Source organism: Capricornis sumatraensis, chromosome 15, assembly GCF_032405125.1.
Source record: "Capricornis sumatraensis isolate serow.1 chromosome 15, serow.2, whole genome shotgun sequence".
NCBI classification, from domain to species: domain Eukaryota; kingdom Metazoa; phylum Chordata; class Mammalia; order Artiodactyla; family Bovidae; genus Capricornis; species Capricornis sumatraensis.
The window spans coordinates 19793703-19806338 of record NC_091083.1 but is presented as its reverse complement, the minus strand read 5'-3'; the positions used below and the strand labels follow the sequence as shown (position 1 = coordinate 19806338).

General features: G+C 43.7%; 1 protein-coding gene and 1 pseudogene across 1 annotated transcript in view; one reads left to right on the top strand and one right to left on the bottom strand.

Moving 5' to 3' along the window:
- The window catches only part of DHTKD1 (dehydrogenase E1 and transketolase domain containing 1), a 36571-nt gene that overhangs the window by 7622 nt on the left and 16313 nt on the right, over positions 1-12636 (bottom strand). Inside the window, exons 6-13 of the mRNA XM_068986897.1 lie at positions 11936-12107; positions 10563-10761; positions 8621-8933; positions 7253-7337; positions 6632-6771; positions 5637-5787; positions 3611-3717; positions 1030-1194 (exon numbers count right to left, since the gene is read on the bottom strand). Of these exons, the coding sequence (XP_068842998.1) occupies positions 1030-1194; positions 3611-3717; positions 5637-5787; positions 6632-6771; positions 7253-7337; positions 8621-8933; positions 10563-10761; positions 11936-12107 (1332 nt within the window). The remainder of the gene's footprint in view (positions 1-1029; positions 1195-3610; positions 3718-5636; positions 5788-6631; positions 6772-7252; positions 7338-8620; positions 8934-10562; positions 10762-11935; positions 12108-12636) is intronic.
- Positions 2471-2852, top strand: LOC138091757 (large ribosomal subunit protein eL30 pseudogene; annotated as a pseudogene).

Genomic DNA, 12636 nt, shown 5'->3' with positions numbered 1-12636 from the left:
CGTAAGCGGGTGCTCACTCCGGGAGAGCTCCAGTGCCCACAACCAACAGTAAGAGCCAGGGTCACCTCTCTCCCCTCCAAATGCTGGAAACCGCCAAAAATGACAACCATGAAGCCAAATCCCTGGTAGCTTCTCTCAACACCCGTCACTTCCAAACACACACTCTCTGACCTTGGTGAGAAGCACACAACAGTCTCGTACAGCCAAGTCCTGAACGACATAGTCCACCTCACCAGTGGCATCCCAATAAACACGAACACTTAATTGTAATTCAGACTCTCATACAAACCTGAAAAAAATGATAGCAGATGGCATAAATACATGTTTAAAAGTACTTATTATCTTGAATTCTGCAGCTTGAAAACTAGCATATTTGTGTGATTTAAAAACCCCTTTGTGCTTAACACTTAGAGTAAATCAAGAGAAAATGTACCCTTGTGAAGCCAGGGAATAGATGAGCTATATTGTTACAATGTTCAAAAGGGAGTCTACCTGTAATAAATCATTTCACCAAAAAAGTCTAAATAAAAGTCAGTAAGGGGGCACTCTCCATCCCCCGTCTGATGTCTATGTCAGAACCTTTCTCTGTCCCTTTTCACTTTAATAAAACTCTGCTACACACACACACACACACACATACACACATACACAAAGTCAATGAATAAAACCACTTGTTTTCATCAAAGTACTTTGAATTCCCAACTTGCAACTATAAACGTAGCAGTGCTGACACCATTTGGACTTTGAAATGTTTTCTAAAAGATTATTTCTGCTCAGGCTGGGATTCCAGGGTGATAATATCTGCTATGCCTGTCCTTCACAACAATGAAACTGCAAGCGACCTGGATTTCTAGTTATTCTTGAAAAGGTAAAAAAAAAGAGAGACATAGCAGCATAGCCAACTAAAACTAAAGAGACATTTCTATTATTTTGAACTGTAACCAGATGTACAAGAGAGAGGGAAATGCAGGGGAAAATATGGCCAGAGGAGAAAGACTGACAAACCAGCCTTCAGCTTTTTCTACTTACGGGAAGTCTGAGCAGTGTCTTCGGAGAAGCAAGGATGAGGGGCTTCCTGAAGTTCCGAATCATCTGTCTCCGGAGCAGGTGGAAGTACTGGGCGGGCGTGGTGGGGTGAGCCACGCACATGTTCACAGTGTCCCCATCCACACCCTCCTCTGTGCTGTCACACATCTGGGAGGGAAGTGAGAGGAAGGAGCCAACAGTCGAGTCAGCTCACTCCATCCTAAGGGCACAGGCTATGCTAAGGGGAACTGGGTATCTCCACGAGATGGAGAGGAGATGTGTCTCTTTCTCACAGAAGACCAGAAGGTAAATGTATGACCTGTGAAGAATTCACCAGGAGAGACCTGATGGCTCCCATCTGCCGAGTCTGTGTTCTAACGTGGTTCTTTCCAAACACGGCGGACTGCAACAAGCATCCGAAGAGGTGGAATTCCCTGATGGTCCAGTGGTCAAGACTTTCACTGTCTAGGGCACAGGTTCAATCCCTGGTTGGGGAACTAATATCCCACAAGCTGTGTGGCACGGCCAAAAATAATTAAAGTTTAAAAAAGAAGCATCTGGAAGGGACTTTTTGAAAAATACAGACTTTGATGCCTGTGGGGGGAATATGTTAGAAGGATGAACTGTCTGAATCTCACTCGCCTGATGAAATAAATGCAAGGATAATTTTTTTACAGACAAGAATAAAAACAGCTAACAAGGTTGAAACACTGAGGAAGAGGAATGAACTCTCAGAAGACTGCTGGGACAGAAAGTGGAGGCATGTCTTCTAACTGCAGTCAAGAAGCAGTGGAGAGGAATTCCCTGGCAGTTTATCAGTTAGTACTCGGTGCTTTCACTGCTAGGACCTGGGTTTGATCCCTGGTCAGGGAACTAAGATCCTACAAGCTGGGCTGCATGCCCCAAAACAACAACAAAACTGATGACTCCCAAATTGTATCTTTTGCGTACTCATTTCCTAAACTTCTTTGAAAAATTACAGTTTTGTATTTCACACTCAATTCTTTTAATTTACTTGTAATTTATTTCTGCAATCTAATTTTTATGAAATTATTTATCTGTCTTTACCAACCAAACAGTTATATGCATTTATCTATCTACTGTTTTATCAACCTGTCTAGTAATCTATCATCTTTATCTATATTTTATCTGCATGCATGCTAAGATAATTGCTGATATGCACATACTTAGGGTGATGTGTACTGACGTCTTTGTTTACTTTCAAACACATGCAAAAATTACATGGATTTACAGATAGATAGAGGAATGACAGATGAATAGATACATGATAAAACATTAAAATAAGATATTAATGGCAGAATGTAGCAAATGGGCATGTGAATATTCTCTGTAAAATTTTTCCACCTTTTCTTTACGCTTGAAATTTTTTATAATAAAATATAGGTTTTCCTTTCTCGCTCCCTGGCCATCTTGGCGGCTGCTCTTGGTTGGGGGCGTCCCGCATCTAAGGCAAGAAGATGGTGGCCGCAAAGAAGACGAAAAAGTCACTGGAGTCGATCAACTCTAGGCTCCAGCTGGTTATGAAAAGTGGAAAGTACGTGCTGGGGTACAAACAGACTCTGAAAATGATCAGACAAGGCAAAGCGAAACTGGTCATCCTCGCCAACAACTGCCCAGCCTTGAGGAAATCTGAAAAAGAGTATTATGCCATGTTGGCCAAAACTGGTGTCCATCACTACAGTGGCAATAATATTGAACTGGGCACAGCATGTGGAAAATACTGCAGAGTATGCACACTGGCTCTCATTGATCCAGGTGACTCTGATATTATTCAAAGCATGCCAGACCAGACTGGCGAAAAGTAAATCATGTACAATTTTTCTTTAATAAAACTGGCCAGAGCTTGTTTTAAAAAAAAAATAAAATTAGGAAGTAATATGCACTAAGTGGCATTGGTAATGATTCTTACCAAAAGATAATGGTAATCTCTGGGTTGTTACTTCACATTTTTAATGGTCATGAATCATTTTATGAAAATACTATCACTACTCGGATCTCAGCTTGGTCCTAGTGCCTGCGAGTGTGCTCAGTCCCTCAGTCACATCTGGCTCTTTGCGACCCCATGGACTGTAGCCGACCAGGCAGCTCTGTCCATGGGATTCTCCAGGCAAGAATACTGGAGTGGGCTGCCATTTCCTCTTCCAGGGGATCTTCCCGGCTTAGGGACAGAAGCTTCATCTCTTATGACTCCTGCATTGGCAGAAAGATTCTTTACCACTGAGCCACCTGGGAAGCCCTTGGTCCCTATATCTCTGTTTATAAAAGATGATGATTGATGATGATGATTTAGATGATTCCAATGATCAGCTTGACTCAGAAACTACTGATATTTGCCACATAAGAAGAACTTTAACTGCCATGAAACCATGATACTAACATGCCTGAAGCATTGTATTTCCAAAAAATATTGACTGACATTGCATTAGATCTATTTCATTAAAATACTACGATGTCTTACAGTCCAAGGTTCACATTCAGGAGTGTCTGCAGGAGACAGTTCTATTTCAGAGCACCTAGGAATCAGGGAAAACTCTCCTTGGAATCTAGAAGGCAGTGGACATACCTGCAAGAAACGCTCTATTCGACAAGATGAGTGCTCCGGTCCAGCCCCGTCATACCCGTGGGGAAGGAGGACCACGATGCCGCTCTGGAGGAGCCACTTGGCCTCGCCTGTAAAGCAGCGGTGGGCGTGAGAACCTGCAATGCAGGTGCCAGACCACCCTAGGTGACTGGGCAGAAAGACACCTGTTAGTTTGCCACCGCCGCCACCGCCGCCACCGCCACCGCCACCACCACTGCTGCTGCTGTTAAATCATGTCAGTCCTGTCTGACTCTGTGCGACCCCATAGACGGCAGCCCACCAGGCTCCTCTGTCCCTGGGATTCTCCAGGCAAGAATACTGGAGTGGGTTGCCACTTCCTTCTCCAATGCATGAAAGTGAAAAGTGAAAGTGAAGTTGCTCAGTTGTGTCCGACTCAGCGACCCCGTGGACTACAGCCTACCAGGCTCCTCCGTCCATGGGATTCTCCAGGCAAGAGTACTGGAATGGGGTGCCATTGCTGCTGGACCCCCTCAAAACCATTTTCATTGCACGTGATTTCTCTTTAGGAGGAAAATACAGACAAACCTCCAAGATATTGCAGGTTCCAGTCCAGGACTCTGCAATAAAGTGAGCCACATGAATTGTTTAGTTTCCCACTGTGTGTAAAATTTGTGTTTACACTGTACCACAGTCTAGCAAATGTGCAAGAGCACTGTGACTGAAAAACCATGCACATACCTTAATTAAAAGAAACTTTCTTGCCTAAAACTGCTAACCATCATCTGAGCCTTCAGCAATCAGTCTTTTCACAATAGTGACATCAAAGATCACTGACCACAAATCACCATCGCAGATATACTAATAATGCAAAAGCTTAAAATATTGCAAGAAGTACCAAAATGTGACACAGAGACGAGAAGTGAGCAAATGCCGTTTGAAAAATGCTATGGATGGACTTGCTCGATGCAGGTTTCCAGGTTAAAAAAAAAAAGGAGTGACTTTCTCTATAGTCCAGTGGTTAACAATCCCCCTTCCAATGCAGAGGACAAGGGTCCAATCCCTGGTCCAGGAAGATTCCACATGCCTCAGGGCAACTAAGCCCATGTGTCACAACTACTGAGCCCTAGAATCTGAGATCCAAATCAAGAGAAGCAGACTGTTTAGAAGAGTCTCTGGACATGGCAAGTCCAGTCTCCTCAAGCCTCCCTTCTTCCTCAGGACCACAAAGTTACACAGAAGCAACCACGAGAAGGGTCTGAGGTGTGCACACAAAATCCATAGGTGGTTCCCCCCAGAAAATTGGGGGAGGGTCTCGGGGGAGACTCAGACTTGTACTTTATATACTTGGAATTTCTACAGTGAGCAGGCACTGCTTTTGTAAGTGATGATTAAACCTGGTAAGATGCACAACTTCCAACTCTGAGATACTTGTGTGACCTTGGGCTGTAGGGAGCAGCTTTTCAAGACTGTCATTCATTCTAATCAGGCTTCCCTGATGGCTCAGATGGTAAAGAGTCCACCTGCAATGCTGAAGACCCAGATTCAATCCCTGCGTTGAGAAGATCTCCTGAGAAGGGAATGGCAACCCACTCCAGTTTTCTTGCCTGGAGAATCCCATGGACAGAGGAGCCTGGTCGGGGGTCCATGGGGTCATAAGAGTCAGACATGAATGAGCAACTGACACACACACATTCATTCTGATCACAAGTCCTCACTGTGTCACCGCTGCCTGCTTGTTATTCATGCTGTAGTTCCTCAACACACACCAAAAGCAGACCCGAAAATCAGACCTCTTAGGAGTATTGGCAAGTATAGGCACCACTCCCTAGAGCCAAGCACGCTCCCCAGGAGACACAGTCTTTCTGCTCGCAGAGGCTTACATGCTCTTCCCAACGTCATATTGAACTGTCTGACAGCTGCTCTGCCCCAGTGGATGACAGGACAGGCCCTCGGCTAGTGGGGCAAGGGATGCTGTGGCCACAGCTATGGCCCCCTTCCGTACGCTTGTCCCCATGCAACTGGTGTGATTCGTCCACCAGACACCAACCTCCAGAGATGAACGTGTCAAAGATGATCTGGGCGCCATTGAAGAAATCGCCAAACTGAGCCTCCCAGAGGGGCAGCAGGCTAGGGCTTTCAATGCTCATCCCATACTCGAATCCCAGGACGGCCTCTTCTGACAGGGGGCTGTTGCTGACCTAGCGCAATATTCAAAGTTAACTGATACCATATATCAAATCACAAATCAATAAAAGACATTGATTGGGTGGGGGAAATACTAAACGTTTCAGCATCTAGATCACCAATCTAGATAACTGATCAAGGTGGGGATTTTAGACTAATTTAAAGAAAATATGAGTTACATGTCCTTTAAGTAATTTCCTGCTATCTTCCTTTCGACAAGTGTATTTTTTAAAAATATTGAATATCAGTAAACCCCATGCTCTCAGGCAAATCGCTAGAGTAGGGAAAAAAGATGATACGCCACTAATTGTATCTTACAGGATAATTCAATAAACTTCATGTGCCAGGTACCACGCTAGTTGTTAGAGAAACAAAAATGAAGAGACCCAGGCTCTGCTCTTGACCCTAATGAATCTAACTCAATGACTGGAAATACATGGTAATAGATAAATTCATCAAGCCTGCTAAGTCCTAGGGAATAAAATAAGCTTATGGAAGTGGTTGGTTTTTTTTTTTAAGTTGTCAAGAAACGTTGGCCTGTTATCCACATCTTTGCTTTATTTTGATGAATTCAGCAACAAGTAGGTTATACTGTCAATTTTGGATTGACAAAATGAGCATCCATTTGGCATTTACCTGAATACAGATAAGTAGCCCGAGTGAAACAGCTCTAGCCTACTTGCTAGTCTGCTACTTCCATTCCAAGTGGATCGACCTGCACTGTCTATCCATCCAGCACCCTCTTATTTCAAAAGGCACTGAACCCAAAGTCCAGATGTTACTGACATCTGTTGCTAAGAAGTCTGTAGCTACAATCATTGCCACCTGGGTGTTACACTAGATAACGAAATGTCCTACCTCTAGAAACCCCTTTTGATTAGGGTCCATATGGTTCAGGGGGATATAAGTGTCATCTGTCTTCTGGCAAACAACCATTGCGTGCCTCTGGCTAAAAGTTCCACGGCCCACATCTTGACCACTCAGACGGACATTAAAACCTTAAGCAAGCAAGAAGGGAAAAAGAAAAATCCAGATTCCCATGAATAACCTAAGTCATAATAAGGCCTGATGACCCTGAATTCTTATACACCAGCTCATCTTGAGAATCACCCTTAAGTTAATAGATTATCCTTCTTAAAATGTACCTGTCCTATATTCAAAACTCTGTAGTCAAAGTGAATTGTTTAAGAATGAAGAGTCATCATTTGGCCTACAATTACTAGGGAAAATATCTTTCCAATACAGTCAGCCCTGAATCCTGTGTTTCCATAGTCTGTTTGCTGATGAAGGTTATCAACGTGACTTAGATACTAAGATTAAACAGTGTATTCAGGTAAGAAGAGTCACCACGCCCGAGAGCCTCTCTAGTCAATAAAAATGAAACAAGGTAGCTGTAACTCAAAACTGCAGGCATCACGAATAAGAGATGTCATATAATGCATCCCCTATCCGTTGTGCAGCTATACAGAAAAGTCGTACCTTCAGCAAGCAATGAGCCTAATGCAAGAGCTTCTGCCGTGGCCCAGTCTAACTTTGTTCCATCCATCAGTTTCTCCACTCGAGACTAAAATTGAAGGGGAGGGGAAAAGAAACTTTTAAGAGCTCACATCCTTTTTCACATTGAGTTCAAAAAATGTAATGCAACAATGGCTAAGTCTCCAAAATGTAGTATTAAATACAACAGGAAGTGCAGAAGGTTAATGACAGCAAGTATATGATGTTTGAAAGCAGGCAAAACAAACAGGCACTCAGGTGAGTGGTTAACCTGGCGGATGGATGAGAGGAGGTAGCAGGGAGTTGGCAGAGTGGGGAGAGTAGGGTGTATGGTATAAGCAATACTCTACTCTTTCAGTCGGATGGCGAGTACACAGATTGTTTTCATGGCCTCTATACCCACTCCAGTGTTCTTGCCTGGAGAATCCCAGGGACAGGGAGCCTGGTGGGCTGCCATCTATGGGGTCACACAGAGTCGGACACAACTGAAATGACTTAGCAGCAGCAGCAGCATACCTATAATAGAAACTTACAAACCAAGCTAGTGTTTTAAAAATAATCCAGAGTTCATCATGCCTTCATCCAAGTTCAAGAAAGATGAAGGCCTGTATTTCCTTGCTTTCCCAGTTTTAGAGCTGGAAGTTCCATGTTCCAGGAAACCACTAAGTTGCAGGCAAACCAGAGCAGTGTATGTCAATTTATGCTTAACACAAGACAATAGGTAAAACCTCAATATGTTCAAAGATCCAAATGTTGCTTTTGGGGACTATGTGTATTGATTTTTATTCATTTTATTTAAGGCATCCCCCTGCCTACCCAAGATGAAAGTGTCTTCTGCTCAGAAAAACCAAAATGGGCATTCCTGTGTGGCTATGTTTTTAATAATGGGCATGCAGTAACTGTACATATGATGTATAAGACATGTTTGGGTTTTTTAAATTTTTTTTATGTGGACAATTTTTTAAGTCTTTATTGAATTTGTTATAATATTGCTTCTGTTGTTTATATTCTGGTTTTTTGGCAGTGAGATTTGTGGGACCTTAGCTCTCTGACCAAAGAGGGAACCCCTACCCCCCTGCATTGGAAGGCAAATTAGACTTTGGCACATTGGACCACCAGGGAAGTCCCTAGACATTATGAATGAATGAACAAATAAGTGGAGGAAAAATAGAAGTTAGAGGTAGACAAAATCTGAGTCCGTACCAAAACTCAGCTAGGATCAGTTTGTAGAAACTAATGACTCACATTAAATATCTGCCAAGAGCATCAGCCAACCAACAAGACCAGACCAATGGCAATTCCTCGACTGTGAGAGATGGACAAACAATGCCTGGGGGTGTCTGGGCTCCCTACCTGCACATGCATCTTCAGAAGGTGACTGTGCATCTGGAGCTCCTCAGGCACCTCCACAGACTTCTTGCCAATAAACCGCAGGAGGTCAAGAGGCACACCTGTGTTCCAGGAGGTAATACAAGCTTCCGGCTGAACCAAGCCTTGCCAGTGGGCCTGCAGGCTCGTGGCAGGGGGCCTGTAGTGGGCCACATTAGTCAAATGGCCATTTAACTTCCCATAGTAGGAGGCTTTGATTTCCGACACCTCCTCCTGGGTTGTGAGTCCGTTGGCAATAAGGTACTCTGCATAAGTATCAGGGATGCTCTTCCGCGCTCTGTCCAAGGAGGAGGGAAACAAAAATCAATTATGTTTGTAAAAATCAAAAAGAGACAGACACAGTTATTATCAAAGGTATTCTGAAGTGTCATTGCTATAAAAACGTATGTAGGAAATGTTTGGGGACTAAACAGAGGAGGTGCTTGTATTAATACAATTCACACTGAATCGTTCACTTTAAAATGGTCCATTTTAACCTACTGTATAGCACATGGAATTCTGCTCAATGTTATGTGACAGCCTGGATGGGACGGGAGTTTGGGGAAGAATGGATACATATATATATATGGCTGAGTCCTTTTGCTGTGCACATGAAACTAACATTGTTAATTGGCTATACGCCTATATAAAATAAAAAGGTTAAAAAAAAATGGTCCATTTAAGGAATTCCGTGTCAGTCCAGTGACCAAGACTCCACACTTCGACTGCAGGGGGTGTAAGGGAACTAAGATCCCATATGCCATGCCAAGCAGCCAAAAAAAAAAGGTCTATTTTATGTCATATGACTTTCACACCAATAACTTTGTTTTTTAAAGGTAATGGTGTGTAACCACCTGTTCCAGGCAATCTAGAGAAAACAAGTTTATCTTTATAAGCTTCTGTCTACAGTCAGGCAGAAATAATGAGTAGAGGAGTTTTTTTTGTTTGTTTGTTTGTTTTTTACCAATTGTTAATTCTGGACAGTTATTTATGAGGCTGACCTACATTATCTACTTATTCTGCATTCTTTTACTTTAAAAAGTTTGAACCAAATTTGCCAACACCTGTTTCAGGTTGCTTGAAGAAGCCTGTAACTATTCTGCATCTGGATTTTACAAAAATAGAAATAACCATGCTGCTGCTCTGCATTCCCATAATATTTCACATGACAGAGTCTGGTCACATTGACCACCGTAATCCTTAAAAAAAGTGAAAGGTAGATAGGACATATTCTTAAAAATGGGGTCTTAAGTCATATCATTCGGGTGCTAAGTTCAAAGCTAAATGGAGGGACTTCCTCAGTGGTTCAGAGGTTGAGAATCCGCCTTCCAATGCAGGGGACATGGGTTTGATCCCTGGCCTAGGAACTAAGATTCAACATGCCACGGGGAAACTAGAGAGCCCTTGTGCTGCAACAAGAAAAGCCTGTGGGTTGCAAGAAAGACCAGTGCAGCCAAAAGAAAAGAAAAAAAGGAAAAAAGAAAACTGGGTGGCTTAAAAAAAAAAAAAGCTCAATGGAGAACCCAGATTTGTTCCTCCAAGAGCAGTCTGCTACCTATGACCAGAAAGGCTCTGCTTTATGTCTATGAGGAAATTAAGCAGGAAAGAGGGATCTGTTTTACTTTCTAGCATCTAAAAAGGAAATCTCAAGAGGTGGCTGTTCAGTCCTCCCACCTGCTAAGTGAGGCTGTTAAGATTCCCTTTGTCTCTTCACTGAGGAGACATGTAGAGTTAGAAAAACATGGGGAGCTTTCCTGTGACCGCAGGGTAATTATCCCAGTGTGCCCAGGGCTGTCCCAGTTTGAGCACTGAGACTGTCATGTCCCAGGCACACTGGGAAAGCTGGTCACCTTCCTGAAGTGAGTCTAATACAAATACTAATGTGAGCACTGTAGGGGAGAGGGCACATGATGGTTCAGCCTCATACCTGATGATCTGGTACATGCCCGGGTTGGTGAAGAAGGGCTCGTCCAGCTCATTGTGGCCCCACTGCCTGTAGCACAACAAGTCAACAATCACGTCTTTCCGGAACTGGCGCTGGTATTCGAATGCCAGTTGCGCGGCCCGCACCACTTCCTCTGGGCTGTCTCCATTGACGTGGATGATGGCGCAGCCCACCAGCTTCCCTGAGGCAGAGAAGACAGAAATGAAGCCAGCCAGTCCACCCCAAGAACCTATCCCCAAATCCTGTTGCCCGCCTGGGGAGACAGCCCACATTGTAGGGGTAGTTTGGCTTGGGTGTTAAGAACCCGCACTTTGGGAGTTCCTTGGAAGCCTAGTGGTTAGGATTCTGGGCTTTCACTGCCAAGGCCAGGTTTCAACCTGGTCAGGGAACTGAGATCCTGCAAGTCACACAGTGCAACACCTCCCCACCCACCACCAAAAAAAAAAAGAACCGGCACTTTGGAGGCCAGCTGACAAGAGAGAGTTTTTGTGTCTGTGTGATCCTGGTGAAGTCATGAATTCCAGTCTCCTAATCTGGGACACTGGAATAATGCTCCCATCTCCCAGTGATGTCCTAAAGCATCAGTGAGTTAATGCATATAAAGTGCTTAACAGCCTGGTACCTAATAACGGATGTGTGTGTGTGTTATTATCATTATGACTATTATCTTTCCTCCTGAGATAAAAAGGTCTTTAAAAGATGTAGCCTAAGGGGGAAAAAAAGGATTTCTTCAAAGAGTTGGTTGAGAATGAATTTTCAAAATCTCTAACTAATCACAAAAAATTCACATAGATAGTCCCAAATGGCAACCAGGCCAGGGTCTGGATGTAAAAACAGTACAGTTTTCACCATCTGACAGTTCTCTCAATTCTGTGAAATAGAGAATGAATAATAAGAAGCCCTGTGTTTCTTTTAATATTGTCAGTTTCTACAGGTTAAAATAGGATGCCTTTGCTTCTTCACATCTGATTTCCAACCAGACCCTTTGGCCAGATTTATTGGTTGAACACATCCTTTTTGACTGTGGTCTTGGGTACTCTGAATATCTAAAGACAATTACTCCAGTTGTACTAACTGTGTTGATCTCTGGATTATACCAGATCATTCAACTGGATACATCAGCAATTTGAGATGGGACCCTCTAAGTTCTACTCTTATTTCCTGGGATTGAAAGATCACACTCGGACTTTGAAAGGAGTATTAACAACACTGTTGGAGACTGCTGATCATATCTGATCCAAAAATTAAAATGGGACCAGCAGTGAGGTTCCCTGTTCTGACTGAACTATAATATAAGTTTCTCTAGGAGTTCCTTATTTGACTCAACAACATCAGCTCTACCCTGGGTTACATACCGATGTCACTACAGTATAAGGAAGACCTTCCTCTTTCTGCAGGAGTGGTGTAACCCAGCTGGTTATTGACAATCAAATGGACACTCCCACCAATTCTGAAATGCGGGAGATTAGAGAGCGTAAATGTTTCAGGAACAATCCCTTGACCACAGAAAGAAGCATCACCATGAACCTAGATCATGGGGGAGAGAGAAGAAAATGAACGTAAGGGGTGGAGACATTTAGGTTTAGTAACCTAATAGTAACAGCAACAAAAAACAACCATGGTTGCACAGCACTCCCTGGTTGCCACATGCCACATGCACGCTCAGTTGTGACCGACTCTTTGCAACCCCGTGGACTGTAGCCCACCAGGCTCCTCTGTCCATGGGATTTCCCAGGCAAGAATACTGGAGTAGGTTGCCATTTCCTCCTCCAGGGGATCTTCCCGACCCAGGGATTGAACCTGCGTCTGCTATGTCTCCTGCACTGGCAGGCAGATCCTTTACCACTGAGCCACCAGGGAAGCCCTTCCCTGTATCTCTGTTTATAAAAAGCGCTCCCTCCCCTCCTAAAAATCTGCTCATCATAGAACTTCCCAAAGCAGCTCTCAAGGATGCTAAATCAGCCCTTTTCCTCTTGCAGCTAGGACCAGCTGACCTATTCCTTCCACCTTACATCATCAACTGTACCCATGGCCTCTTGCATCCCCACCAACATGA